The 14,654-nt window shown below is 42.0% G+C and overlaps 1 protein-coding gene across 5 annotated transcripts in view; it reads left to right on the top strand.

The window, feature by feature from the left end:
• The window catches only part of BICRAL (BRD4 interacting chromatin remodeling complex associated protein like), a 72,302-nt gene that overhangs the window by 35,402 nt on the left and 22,246 nt on the right, over nucleotides 1-14,654 (top strand). For all 5 annotated transcript variants that reach the window (XM_027600848.2, XM_027600847.2, XM_027600851.2 and 2 more), the window contains 4 exons: nucleotides 90-135; nucleotides 677-725; nucleotides 814-882; nucleotides 3,324-5,000. In XM_027600848.2, coding sequence (XP_027456649.1) covers nucleotides 95-135; nucleotides 677-725; nucleotides 814-882; nucleotides 3,324-5,000 — 1,836 coding nt within the window. In that variant the 5' untranslated portion in view covers nucleotides 90-94. The remainder of the gene's footprint in view (nucleotides 1-89; nucleotides 136-676; nucleotides 726-813; nucleotides 883-3,323; nucleotides 5,001-14,654) is intronic.

The following is a 14,654-nucleotide window of genomic DNA, read 5'->3' as shown; positions in this document are numbered from 1 at the left end:
TAAAGAGTGCATTTTTATGTTGTACTGATGCTTTATTCTGCTTTAATGTGCTTGGCTAACCAGCACTTTCTTTATTCCTTTTCTTATAGTTGTCATGGATGATGATGATGACTCGTGTCTCCTTGATCTTATCGGGTAAGATGCTCATTCCAAAAGCAGGGTAAATCAAATGTGTGAGGTTTGCTGTACTAAAACAACCTAATTATCATATTAAAAACTGGGTGGATTTTTGGGGTGCCCAGCTGGCTCAGTTGGTGGAGCATGTGACTCTTGATCTCAGGGTCATGAGTTCAAGCCCCAGGTTGGGAGTAGAGATTATTTAAAAAAAAAAAAAAAAACACAAACCGGGTGGGTTTTTAAAATGAAAGTCAACATAGAATATGGATTAGCAAATAAAGAGACAAAAATATTTGGATATGACAAGGTTCATAATTAGGCCATCCTTTATTAAATTTACCTTCTAACAAATCCCAGGAGGCAGAAATGAGTGATAATAGGAAATGGAACAACATCAAGAAATCAATAATAAAACAAACTATTAATAAAATTGTTTGAAAATAGGGCGAGAATGTTTCTCAGGCTAATACGTCATTTTCTTTTTACCCTAGTGAAAATGAATCCAAATATAGGTCATGTATTTATTTGCTGTTTTCCTTTCTTTGTTGCTGTTTTCCAGAGACCCACAAGCATTGAACTATTTTCTACATGGACCTAGTAATAAGTCTGTAAGTAATATTTAGAGCATCACAGATATAAATTTTGTCTCTTCTTTACAGTTAAAGTAATCACTTTATCAAATTTGTACCTTTGCAGAGCAATGATGACTTGACTAATGCAGGATATTCTGCAGCCAATTCAAATTCAATTTTCGCCAACTCCAGTGTGAGTATTGGAAACTGAATCCAGTGATAAAGTGTTTCTGTCTCATTGATGGCTTGTGAACCGAGGCTTTCCTTGCCTTTGGATGCTGATAAGAGTTATTACCTTGTCTCTTGTAATTGACACAGAGGGAGGATCTACTGAATGGTGTTGACATTGTCTCCTTTTAACTTCGTGGACTCAGATAAGCTATATGAGATTTACTTTGCCATTTTCCCAAGCTCTCACCTGTCTTTCTAAAATGACTCCAAAATGTGATAACCTAAGAAAGTCGTATTAGAATGTTTTAGACCTTATCACAAAGCTTTAAAGAAATTGTTCTTAATTATAGTTACTTACTAAACATTTCCATCTTAAGCGAGAAAAAAAAGGTAATAACTAAAACTTACTGAGCACTTAGTATGTTCTTGGCGCCAAGGGTTTAGCATGATTAACCACATTAATCCACACAGCAACTCCGTGAAGTAGGTTCTTTTATGATCAGTATTTTATACGTGAGGAAACTAAAGCGGAGAGGTTAGTACTTACTCAAAAGTCTACAGCCAGGAGTTGCAGAGCTAGGCTTCTCCCTCAGGTTGCCCATTCTGGATTCATATTCTCAAGCTCTAGGAGCATCTGGACAAGAGACCTGACCTCTGGGGGACAGGGAAGTCCTGTTTGTGGATGACATCCAGATAACTATGGTTAAGCCTGTGTTACTTTCATCTTTTCAAGTGCCTTCTTCTATCATGGATGGTAGCCAGAGTCAGACTGCCCAAGTTTGAATCCTCACTCTACCACTTACTAGACATGTAACCTTGGATCTATCACTACATCTCTGTAAGGTTCAGTTTCCTTATTTATGAAACCAGGAGAATAATAGAACTATTTCCTAGGTTGGTTAACATTAATTGACTAGTCTGTGGAAATTACTTGGTACAGTGCTCAATAAATGTTAACTTATCAGCGGGGCCTTTATTTTCTTCATCTATAACATGGAATAGTATTCGGAAGGTCCTTGGGGGTGCACAGTTCTTTCAAGTATTTGAGTGTGTGTAAGTTAGGTCAGATCATACCATGCGAGACACCTCCACATGCTAGGGGTGGTTTTAAAGTCACAACACTGATCTCCAGTAAGGCTTGCGAACCAGGAGCATTTCTGAAATTCATTCTGAACAAGTAATAACTTCATGTGGTGCCATGAAGCCCATAAAGTAGATATTTAGCCCGCCCCTCAATGTTCATGATTTTTATTTACCAACCTTCCTCCTTCCATGTTAGTATTAATTCTAACTTTTCAGACTGTTTCATTCAGTATGTATTTATTGGGTACTTCTATTCCATCATGTCAGGTATAGTAGAAATTTTTTTTAGTAGAAATATATTTTTTTAAAGGATTTTATTTATTTGACAGAGAGAGACACAGTGAGAGAGGGTACACAAGCAGGGGGAGTGGGAGAGGGAGAAGCAGGCTTCCCACTGAGCAGGGAGCCCGATGTGGGCTTGATCCCAGGACCCTGGGATCATGACCTGAGCCGAAGGCAGACGCTTAACGACTGAGTCACCCAGGCGCCCCCCCCACCTTATTTTAAATAGCTGTTGATGCCATATCTTTTCTTTTCTAATCTTGACCTGTCCCCATAAAACCTGCTGGACAGTGGAGTGTATCTTACTTATCATGTTCTGTTTTCTTCATATGCCTGTGTTGTCTCTAGTTGGAATGCCCATTCCTAAGGGCTCCTTGAGGACAGAAACTAACACACAAGTGGGTGCTTGATAAATAAACTGTTGATGGACCTTTACTTTTGAATAGGACACTAAAAGTAGCTTTGAAAGCGTCATAATAGGCTGATTCCTTCTAAGAAGTCAAACGACCGTTCACTCATTTTATGTGGGGAGCTTGTTTTTGTGTGAACCAGTCTTTTTTGGGGTGTTAGGGGTTAGAACGGCAGGGGGTCTGAGAAGCCTCAAAAGACAGGGCTAACTCTGGGCTACCTTCTGGATCTCTAACAGAACAATACCCAGAACGCCCAAAAGTCACTCGGACTACTGTCATACAGGGGACTAGACATGGCCATCTCCTGGATGCACACACACCCTGGGCTGAGTCTCGCTCAAGCCCTGGACTGGGGGCAATCCTGAAAAATCAAGTGTGTGCCAGTATATCAAAAAATGAAGCTAAACTCCAGGTAGTCATCAGTATGTTCCTGTTATTTATCTATTTTCTATAAAATAATTTACCAGAGCAATGAATAGGTACACTTAACAGAAACAGTGTTAGATATTACTAAGGAAATAGAATATCAGAATAAGCTGAGCACTTTGGAGAGTTGTACCTGAAAAGCAGACTGTTAGGCTTTATTCTCTTCAAAAGTGAGGTGCTTTTTATTATTATTATTTTTTTTTTTTTAAGAATCTCTTTCAAAGGTTCTATATGCCAGGTAACACACTGCTTATTCTTTTAGAATGCTGATCCTAAGTCATCCCTCAAAGCTGTAAGCAACCAGCTTGGAGAAGGGCCCAGTGATGGACTGCCACTCTCAAGTAGCCTTCAGTTTCTGGAGGATGAACTTGAGTCTTCTCCTCTTCCTGATCTCAGTGAGGACCAACCTTTCGACATTCTTCAGAAATCCTTGCAGGAGGCCAATATCACTGAACAGACACTGGCCGAAGAGGCATATTTGGATGCCAGTATAGGTTCAAGCCAACAGTTTGCACAAGCTCAGCTTCATCCTTCTTCATCAGCATCCTTTACTCAGGCTTCTAATGTTTCGAATTACTCAGGTCAGACACTGCAGCCTATAGGGGTGACTCACGTGCCTGTCGGAGCATCATTTGCAAGCAATACGGTGGGTGTGCAACATGGCTTTATGCAGCACGTGGGGATCAGTGTTCCCAGCCAGCATCTGTCTAACAGCAGTCAGATTAGCGGCTCTGGTCAAATACAGCTAATTGGGTCATTTGGTAATCAACCTTCCATGATGACTATTAATAACCTAGATGGATCTCAAATCATATTGAAGGGCAGCGGGCAGCAAGCCCCATCAAATGTGAGTGGAGGGCTCCTGGTCCATAGACAGACTCCTAATGGCAACTCATTGTTTGGGAACTCCAGTTCCAGTCCAGTAGCACAGCCTGTCACCGTTCCATTTAACAGCACAAACTTTCAGACATCTTTACCCGTGCATAACATCATCATACAGAGGGGTCTTGCACCAAATTCAAATAAAGTTCCAATTAATATCCAGCCAAAGCCTATCCAGATGGGCCAGCAGAATACATACAATGTGAACAATTTGGGAATACAGCAGCACCATGTTCAACAAGGGATCTCTTTTGCCTCTGCCAGCTCACCCCAGGGCTCCGTAGTTGGTCCGCACATGTCTGTGAACATTGTAAACCAACAGAACACAAGAAAACCGGTCACCTCACAGGCTGTGAGCAGTGCTGGCAGTAGTATCGTTATTCATTCTCCCATGGGCCAGCCTCACACACCCCAAAGTCAGTTCCTCATACCCACAAGCCTTTCCGTCAGTTCCAACTCGGTACACCATGTCCAGACCATAAATGGGCAACTGCTTCAGACTCAACCTTCTCAGCTTATCTCCGGCCAAGTGGCCTCAGAGCATGTCATGTTGAACAGAAACTCTTCCAACATGCTCAGGACCAACCAACCATATTCTGGGCAGATGCTGAACAACCAGAATGCTGCTGTCCAGTTAGTGTCTGGGCAGACGTTTGCCGCCTCTGGAAGCCCAGTGATAGTCAATCATGCCTCTCCTCAGATTGTCAGTGGACAGATGCCCTTGCAGCAGGCGTCGCCAACCGTATTACACCTGTCACCTGGGCAGAGCAGCGTCTCCCAAGGAAGACCTGGCTTCACCCCCATGCCCTCGGTGACCAGCATGTCAGGACCTAGTCGGTTCCCTATTGTCAGCTCCTCCAGCACTGCCCATCCTAGTCTTGGGTCTGTGGTTCAGTCGGGCGCAACAGGATCAAACTTTACAGGAGACCAGCTGACCCAGCCAAACAGGACTCCAGTACCGGTCAGCGTGTCTCATCGTCTTCCAGTTTCTTCTTCCAAATCTAGCAGCACCTTTAGTAACACACCTGGAGCAGGAACCCAGCAGCTCTTCTGTCAGGTATGTTTGCTTTATCATGTGAATGTTTGGAAGATTACAGAACAGAAAAATGGAATATGTATTTCACAGAATATCATTTTCATCCTAAGCTCCCAGTTTATTAACTTCCAGTTTTCAATTTATGATTGATTCCCTTTTTTCTTCCTAATTAAAATGTTTTATCCATCCCAGCATTGCGGCTTGGAGTGGGGACTCTAGAGTCAAACTCATGGATTTGACTCTAAGCTTTATGACATACAGCAAGTCTTACTTTAACTTACCTCTCTACACTTAATTTTCCTCATCATTTGAATGGACATATACTAGTACCATTCCATGAGGGTATTGGGAGGATTAAATGAGATAATCCACCTAAAGCACTTAGTGTAGTTGACCTCTAGCAGCAAATGGTAAATACTCAATGAGAGCCCACTGATACATATACTTGATGAAATGTATTATGGGCATTTAAAATGAAAGCTTAGTGTAGATTATTTACTTACATCATGGAGTAATCCACTAGGTCATAACTATGGACTGGGTGAAGAAGTTGGGGCTGCTTCTTGAGTGCCAACGGGAAAGGCTCAGGGACTCAATGTGACTCATCAGTGGGTAACTGGCCTGCACCAGAGGGATGCATACCGAGGGAAGGATCCCAGATTACCTCGGGCAGTTGGTAAACCCACAGGATTATGTTTCTGAAAAGCATCTCAAATGTCATCAGCTTTGGTTCTCAACCCGCTGCCCCCATCTGCTGATCCTTGAACTCTAGCTTCTGGTTCCTGCTCATCCTGAGCACAGCCCATAGTTGCAGCTCCACAGCCCCGCCTTCACCCCTGTGATTGACCCTCCTTTGTCCTCCTTTTCCACTGCCTTGCTCCTCCACATCTACAGGTATTCAAAAACCTCTCTGTGCCAGGTACCTCGATATTCCCTAAGGAAACAAAGATTATTTATGATCAAGGATATTCAGTGTATTACTTTCAGTGTCAAAGGTGTATATGTGTCTTATGAGATCATGTCAGACTTCTAGAAAAGTTAAAGTTGCAAGGATAGAATAAGGAATTTCATATACCTTTCACCAAGATTCCCCAAATGTTCACGTTTTACTACCATTCGTTTTATCCTTCTCTTCCTCCCCCCTGCACTCTCTTTCTCTCTCTCTCACACATATACACGCAAACACACACACAATTTTGAGAGTAAATTATGGGCATGGTGCCTCTTTACCCCTAAATACTTTGGACTTCAGTGTGTATTTTCTAAAAATGGAGACATTCTCCCATATAACCATAGGTTATACAGTTATCAAAATCAAGAAATTAGCATGATGACAGTATTATCACCGAATCTACAGACCTTAGCCAGATTTAGTTGATTTTCCCAAGAATGTCCCTTACAGCAAAAGGGGAAAAAAATTATATTGTTTTGTGTTTATGATCCAGGATCACTGTCTAATTTTGTTGCCATGTCTTTAAATCTGGAACAGGTTATCCATCTTTCTTTGTCTTTTATGACCTTGAAATTTTTGAAAAGTACAAACCAATTATTTTGTAGAATGTCCCTCAATTCAGGTTTCTCTGCTGTTTCCTCATGACTAGATTCAGGTCATACATTTTTGGTAGCATGGCCACAGAAGTGATATGTCCTCACAGTATGGACTTGTCCCATCGATTGAGGAATTTAGTAAATATATTGTGGAGCTGCCTTTCTCACTGTTAGAAAAGAGGAAACATGGAAGATGTTTGGAAATGGAAAAGAAGGAGACTTGAATAATGAACCCAGTGGTCCTGGATTAGAATCCAAAGTATCAATATGAACTCACTGTTTTTATTGATTGATTGACTGATAGGAGGGGGGAGGGGCAGAGGGAGAGGGAAAGAGAATCTTAAGCAAGTTCCATGCCCAGCGCAGATCCTGACATGGGGCTCCATCTCATGACCCTGAGATCATGACCTGAGCCAAAATCAAGAGTGGGATACTTGTCCCATTACTGGTGGTGTAAACTTTGAACACTTGCTTAAGATAGTATCTGATGCTTCTTTTTTTTTAAGATTTTATTTATTTGACAGAGAGAGACATAGTGAGAGCAGGAACACAAGCAGGGGGAGTGGGAGAGGGAGAAGCAGGCTTCCCGCTGAGCAGGGAGCCCGACAGGGGCCTCGATCCCAGGACTCTGAGATCATGACCTGAGCCAAAGGCAGACACTTAACCAACTGAGTCATCCAGGCACCCCTCATAAATTCTTATTTTATTCAGTGAGTTAAAAATTGTTGTAGTCACTTCTCTGATGCTCGTTACTTTGATGGCCATTTGGCACCCCTCCAAATTGGCTGACTGGTCCTTCTGACACGTTTCCATCATGCCTTGAGCACTTTCTTTAATTTCTGGCAAAACAAGATGTTCCATGTTCATTTTTTACCTTCTCTCCTCTGCCCGGAAGCAACCATTTCCTTAAGGAGCCTTATTCCTTCTAGCAGAGAACAGTATTTAGAAACCAAGATCTGAGCACTACATATTCATTGCGACTGTCTTGGATTTCTTTATACACACCCAACATCTGTAGCTATTTATAGATCAATCTACAGATCAATTTATAGATCAATCAGTGTGTTAAAAACAGTGAGTTCAGGGGCACCTGGGTGGCAAGCCCCACATTAGGCTCTGTGTTCAGCAGGGAGTCTGCTAAAGAGTCTCACTCCCTCTCCCTCTGCCCCTCCCCCCAGCACATGCATGCTCTCTCTCTCTAAAATAAATCTTTTTTTTTTTAAGATTTTATTTATTTGTCAGAAAGAGAGAGAGAGCACAAGCAGGGGGAGTGGCAGACAGAGGGAGTAGCAGGCTCTCCGCTGAGTAAGGAGACCAATGAGGGACTCGATCCCAGGACCCTGGGACCATGATCTGAGCCGAAGCAGGCACTTAACCTGCTAAGACACGCAGGCATCCCTAAATAAATAAAGATTTCAAAATACTGCATTTGACAGTTACTTGGCTTAGTACTTTCCCCGCTCCCCTGGTGTAGTTATGCTATTCATTTGAAATATAGTTCTGCTTATTTGTTTCTGTTCGTATTTCATTGTAGGAGTCTTTCCCCACTATCCTTGTTGATTTTACCTATTTAATTTCTTTTGAAAGTGTGACCCATTAGCATGGTTCCAAAAGTCAGGGCTCTGCAGAAAGTGTACCTGGAGCACCTCACTCCACCCTTCTCCCACCCTTCCATCCTTCCCCGCCAGTTCTCAGCCGCGTCTGTCATCACCGATCTCCTTCATCTCTAGTTGACTTATCCTATGTTTATTTTCATACAAATGAGTAGATACATGTATGTTTTCTTATTTCCCTTCCTTTCTTGTTCAAAGTATAGGGTGCTGTAGATACTCTTCTACACTTCAGTTGCTAAAAAGTTTTTTAAATACCCAAATGTCTAGGGACGCCTGGGTGGCTCAGTCACTTAAGTGTCTGCCTTTAGCTCAGGTCATGATCCTGGGGTCCTGGGATCGAGCCCCACATCAGGCTCCCTGCTCAGGGGGAGCCTGCCTCTCCCTCTGCCTCCCGCTCCCTCTGCTTGTGCTCTCTCTCTCTCTGCCAAATAAATAAATAAAATCTTCAAAAAAAATTTTTCTAAACATAATAAAAATTAAAAAATAAAAGCCCAAGTGTCTAATAATAGAATCATGGGCTGTAATGAATGCTATGCAGCTACTTAAAATGTTTTCAAAGGGTACCTGGCTATCTTAGTGGAGTGTGTGACCCTTGATCTTGGGGTTGTAGGTTCGAGCCCCATGTTGGGCATAGAAATTACTTTAAAAAAATAAAATCTTGGGGTACCTGGGTGACACAGTTGGTTAAGCATCCAACTCAGTCTCAGCTCAGATCTTAATCTCAGGGTCATGAGTTCAAGCCTCCTGTTGGGCTCCACACTGGGCATGGAGCCAACTTATAAAAATAAATAAAACAAAATCTTTGTATATAAAAGTAAGTAAATAAAGAAAATAAAATGTTTTAAAAAAAAATAACTTGGTCAGTTGAGCCTCCAGCTCTTGGTTTTGGCTCAGGTAGTGATCTTAAGGTCATGAGATTGAGCCCTGCATTGGGCTCTGTACTCAGCATGGAGTCTGCTTGAGATTCTCTCTCCCTCTCCCTACCCCTCCCACTTGTACTCTCTCTCTAAAATAAATAAATAAATCGTAAAAAATAACTTAAAAAATTTTTTAAAAAAACTTAAAGATTTGGGGAAAGGCTTACAAAATAATTTTAAGTGTACATTTAAATTTGAAATATTTAAAATGTGCTTTTAAATGTATGATAAAGGTGGGCACCTGACTGGTTCAGTCAGTAGAGCATAGGACTCTTGATCTCAGGGTCATGGGCTCAAGCGTAGAGCTTACTTGATAAATGTAGGGGTACCTGGGTAGATCAGTTGAGTGACTGACTCTTGGTCTCAGCTCAGGTCTTGATCTTGGTGGTCTAGAGTTCAAGCCCCGCACTGGGCTCCACGCTGGGTGTGGAGCCTACTTTAAAAAAAAAAAAAATGTATACTTCATAAACAATTTGTTTTCACTTTTAGAAAAATAATTAGGGAGAGATATTATGTTGAATTAGAAAACAGAAAACCTATTTGCTTACAAAACACGCAGAAATTTCATTAGAAAGAAATGCAATATAACATTAATAGCAGTTCTCTGGATAGTAGAATTACAGATTATTCTCATTTTCTTCTAGTTTTAAAAACTTGCCCCAAGGGGCGCCTGGGTGGCTCAGTCATTGGCTGAGGTCAGGTCATGACCCCAGGGTCCTGGGATGGAGCCGACATCAGGCTCTCTGCTCAGTGGGAAGCCTGCTTCTCCCTCTCCCACTCCCCCTGCTTGTGCTCCCTCTCTCTCTGTCTCTCTGTCAAAATAAATAAATAAAATCTTTAAAAAATAAATAAATAAAGATAAAAAATAAAAACTTGCCCCACATAGAAGACATGATATCTGGACAGCATTTGTCAAAACTATATATTTTTTAAAAATAAGTAGAACATGCAGTTGGTAAAAACTTAAAACAGTTCCAGAATAGTTTACGGTGAAAAGTAAGTCTTCCCACCAGTCCCCACGTTTCCCTCCCAGAGGCTGCCATCATTTCTAGGTTCTTTATATTCTTCCAGAGATGTCCTCTGCACATATGGTAACAAATATCACATAGACTTACTTACCTCTGCAAAATACCATGGATGTTTAATTACATAAATTGAGGATCATTTTATATCAGTATGTATAGTTCTGCTTTATGTTTGTTGTTGTAATTAATTATATATAATCAGCCATAGCATGATTTCTTTCTCTTTTTTTTTATTTTCTGTGTATAAGTAATGGCTTGATTAAGGAGAAAAATCTCTCTGACTCCCAAAAGTTTCAATATCCAAAGGTAACAAGAAGCCTCCACTGTTAGCTCCAAAGTAACTTTTTTGTGACTTTTAATGCCAAAAGGTATTGGGAACTAGGTCAGTTGTATTATGTCAAGTGTGTTACTGCTGTAGGTTTTCTGGAACAATTAAGGTATCAGGCGTATTGGAATAAGGAGGATACAGCCTTGGAGGCAGCATGAGTTAGAAAAGTAATGTTGAGGTGTTACCTAACATTAAAGCCCCAGGACATCCAGAAACACTCACAGTGACTCTATTTTACTTTATAATTTCTGTACAAATTACTTTATAGAATGTCATAATAAACAAAAACACCATAATAAACAACACCATTACAGGGACTTTCCATGTTTACCTATTCGGGAAAATTTAACTCAGCAAGTTTTGATCCTATAAAGGGTTAATTCTAGGGAGGAATAAGTTTCTAAATACAAATTTTGGTTTTGGTATAGGAAATACATTTATTTGGTTCAAAATTCAAAAGGTACAAAAAGGTATATATAATAGTGAAAATTTCCCTCCTCCTGTCCCCCAGCCACCCAGTTCTCTGCAAGCAACCAATGTAACCAGCTTCTTATAGAATGAATGTAAAAGTCCCCACCCCACCTTTTGCATTGTGAAAACTTCCCAAACCCACAGAAAAATTGGAAGAGTACAGTGAACGCATTCACCTAGATTTACCCATTGTTTTGCAACATTTGCTTTAACTGTGTGTCTCTTTCTCTCCCTCTCTCTCTCTACACAAACACACACACACACACACTCTCTTTTTTCTCTGAACCACCTCGAAAGTAAGTTACTAATGTCATGACCCCTTAGTCCTAAATACTTCACCAGCTATCTCATAAGAACAAGGACCTTCTTTAACGCAGCCACAATATCACTATCACACCCAGAAAAGTTAACAGTAATACAGTAAAATTGTATCAGATTTCTTCCAGTCGACCTAATAATGGCCTTTCCAACAATGTTTCACTCCGGAATCCAGTCAGAGGGCACTGATTCATCTGTTGTCACGTCTCTAGGCTAGAGCAACCCAGATCATTTGTCTTGTAGAGTGGCCTCAGTGTGGAGTTGTCTGATTGTGTCCTCATGAGCAGAGGCAAGCTAAACAGTTTTGGCAAGAAACAAAGTGTCGGGTGGGCCTGTTATTGGTGGTTCTGGGTGTGATCACTTGGTTAAGGTGGCTTCTGCCAGGTTTCTCCTCCAGGTCCTATACCTTTTTCCCTTTGTAAAGCAGAAATGACCGCTAGGATAGTGCTTTGGGACCATGTGACTATCCTCCCCCCACCCCCACCTCGTGATTTGCGACTCCATAAGTGAGCCTCACCTGAATATTACATTGGTGGTTGCAAAACGGTGATTTTCTAACTGTATTATCCTATCTAGAGTATTTGGCTGGGACTATTCCATAAAGAAGAGCTTTTTCTCCTTCTCCCGCTCTCTCTCCCTCCCTCTCTCTCTCTCTCTTTGGGGCTGTCAGCTTCAGTGCTTACTGACTCGTGGCTGTGCTTACTTACTCCATCCGTCCCCGGCTAACTCTCCCTCTGCCCAATATCATTTTGAGGCTAAGCCAGACATATAAATTCATCTGTGATATTTAGATATTTTCTCTAAAAGATCATGTATTCATTTTGTAGTTAGTGTTGCAGTCTGTTGCTTTCATTATTCTTCTTAATGCCTAAAATGTCCCAAATGTGGTCAGTGGAGGCCTGCTGAAGCTGGCTCCTATCCTTTTGATGCTGCCCCATCTACTTTGAGCTCTTTGTGGCCCAAGATATGGTGCTCATGTCTTCTGATTTTCACCTTGCCTTGGACCTAGAATCAACCATTCCTCCAGAGAGCTCTGTGAACTTAAATCCCTTAATGCAGAGATAATTTATAGGATTTAAACTTTCTTGTAAATAGATTAATATTCAAAAGTCAGCGATTAAAGCAGGCAATTTACAAGAGTTTAGCCTATTAAGCAAAAGTAAATTATTTTAAGTCCAAATCTCCTTAGATCACTAGAAGATTTAGTAGATCAAAAATCCCTTGAGAGCAGGACCCACCCTCTACCAGCCCCTCCCTGCCCCTCCCTACTTCCCTCCTCCCTCTAGCTCAGCCTGCCAACCTGACAGCGGAGCCACTGGATTTTCAGACACCCAGGCTTCGAAATCTAGGTGTTGTTTGTTCCTCACCTTCTATACTTTTAATAAGTTACTAAATCGTACAGATTCGTCTTTGAATGCCTCACACCTGTTCTTTCCAATAATAATAAAAGTAATGATCATATTATTAACAACTGGTACAGTGGCCAGAGGCTCTCCATATTATTGCTAAAGCCTTACCTTGGGGCTACAAGGAGTGACTGTTTCCATTTCACAGTCAAGGAGATGGAGGTTCAGAGCATGGCCAAATTGCTCAGAAAGGCAGATTTTACCTGCCAGCTGGCTCTGCTAGTACAGCATTCCCATTTCTCTCCTTTTATGCATCCTTACCCCGAGCTAGACTTTAAGAGGGACTGCAGTGTCATGGAAAAAACAAGAGTTGGGTTAGGAATCAGAGCTCGCTTGTAGGTCCCGCTCTGCCAGGGACTGATTTGGTCATCTAAGTTTATATCTTAAACTCTCTGAGGCCTAATTTTCTCTTCTCTAAAATGAGGAACTCTAGCTATGCAATTGAACCACCTGGGGAGCTTTTTAAAAATATGGGTGCTTGGGCCTCTCCTTCATAAATTCTGATTTAAATTTAAGGTCTGGAGAAAGGGCTGTAAGCATCAGCATTTTTCAGAAGCTCCCCAAGTGATTCTAAAGAGCAACCAGGATAGAGAAGCACTGGGCTAGATGATTTCCAAGGCCCATTCTGACCCTAACACATCAACAAATTTAGCAATTATCTGGGTGATTGATTTGCCTTCGGCCTCTTTCTAAAGACAGATTTCTACCACATTAATCTTCCTAAAACATTTGCTTGGTGACCTGAACCAAATCATCTGAGACTCCCCATCGCCACAAGAGAAAGTACAAACCCCTGGCTGGCAGTTAAGCTTCTCTGGTTGGAAACCCTCCATTTTAGCCAGGCTGACCCCTCCTCCCCGCCTCCCTCATTGTGAGCCCACATCTTTACTGACACGGGTATTCATTAAACTTCCTTTCCTAGCAGGTAGAAATGTTTCCTGTCCTTCGGAGCCCCTTCAAAGCCCCTAAAAGAAAGAAGCCTTTTCCAGTCACCCCAGATATCTTCTCTGCACTTTTTGTTCATAGTGCTCACTGGGTGCATAATCACTGACAGTGCTTGCTTCCTTCCTTCCCTCCTTCCTTCCCTCCTTCCTTCCCTCCTTCCTTCCTTCCTTCCTTCTTTCCTTCCTTCCTTCCTTCCTTCCTTCCTTCAGCAGTACTTCAGTACCTGCCACGGCCAGCCCTGGGCCAAGTCCCAGGGAGACAACATTCTGTTGCAGGGTAGGAGGCAGACAGATAAACTGACAACCACAGTGCAGTGTTTTCAGTGCTCTGGTAGAAGTAATCCAGAGTGCAAGGCTCAGAAAAGAAGCCTCTAACCCAGATGGGATGGTTGGGGAAGGTTTCCTTGAAATAGTGGTTTCTGACTGAGACCTTACCCAGGTAGCAAGGGCCTGAGTGAAGAATTTTCCAGCAATAGGAACAGCCGTGCAAAGGCTGGTGAGAGAAGAGACCGTGATACTGAGGGGACAGGAAGACCTATTCAGGTGAGGTGCAGAAGATTTAGGCGGGAAAGGCGAGCAAGGACCAAATCATACGGGACCTTTGTCATGTTAAGGAGCCAGTGTCATAATCAAAGCATGAAATACTGAAGCCCTACACCAGCCTGGTGGCACGAGAGAGAGTGAGAATGGAATGGATTTGAGATTGATTGGCTGTCGTGGAGAAATAAGGATGATACATAGACTCTTGACCGTCACACCAGCTTCACTGAGCTAGAGAACATGAAAAGAAATTGTTGTTTGAAGGGAAGTTAGGAGTTTAGGATATGTTCGTCAAGTCTCACAACCCAGGGGACAATCCAGCTGTACGGTAAACAGCTATAGTCGCCGAAGCATAAGACCAAAATGTGGACTCAGTGGGACTGACCAGCCTATAAATTGTAACTGAAGTGGTACAAATGGGTGAAATGGATTAGGGAGGGTGCATGAGTAAAGAAAAAAAGTGGCCAGAAGAGAACCCCAAAGCACCTCAATATTTAGGGGATGGACACAGAAAGAAGAGTCCACAAGTGAGACTCAGAAGGTTCCAGAGAAGAGGAACCTTTCC

Source organism: Zalophus californianus, chromosome 7 (assembly GCF_009762305.2).
Source record: "Zalophus californianus isolate mZalCal1 chromosome 7, mZalCal1.pri.v2, whole genome shotgun sequence".
In the NCBI taxonomy this organism is placed as follows: domain Eukaryota; kingdom Metazoa; phylum Chordata; class Mammalia; order Carnivora; family Otariidae; genus Zalophus; species Zalophus californianus.
The sequence above is the reverse complement of the archived record's forward strand: the minus strand, read 5'-3'. Positions and strand labels throughout refer to the sequence as shown.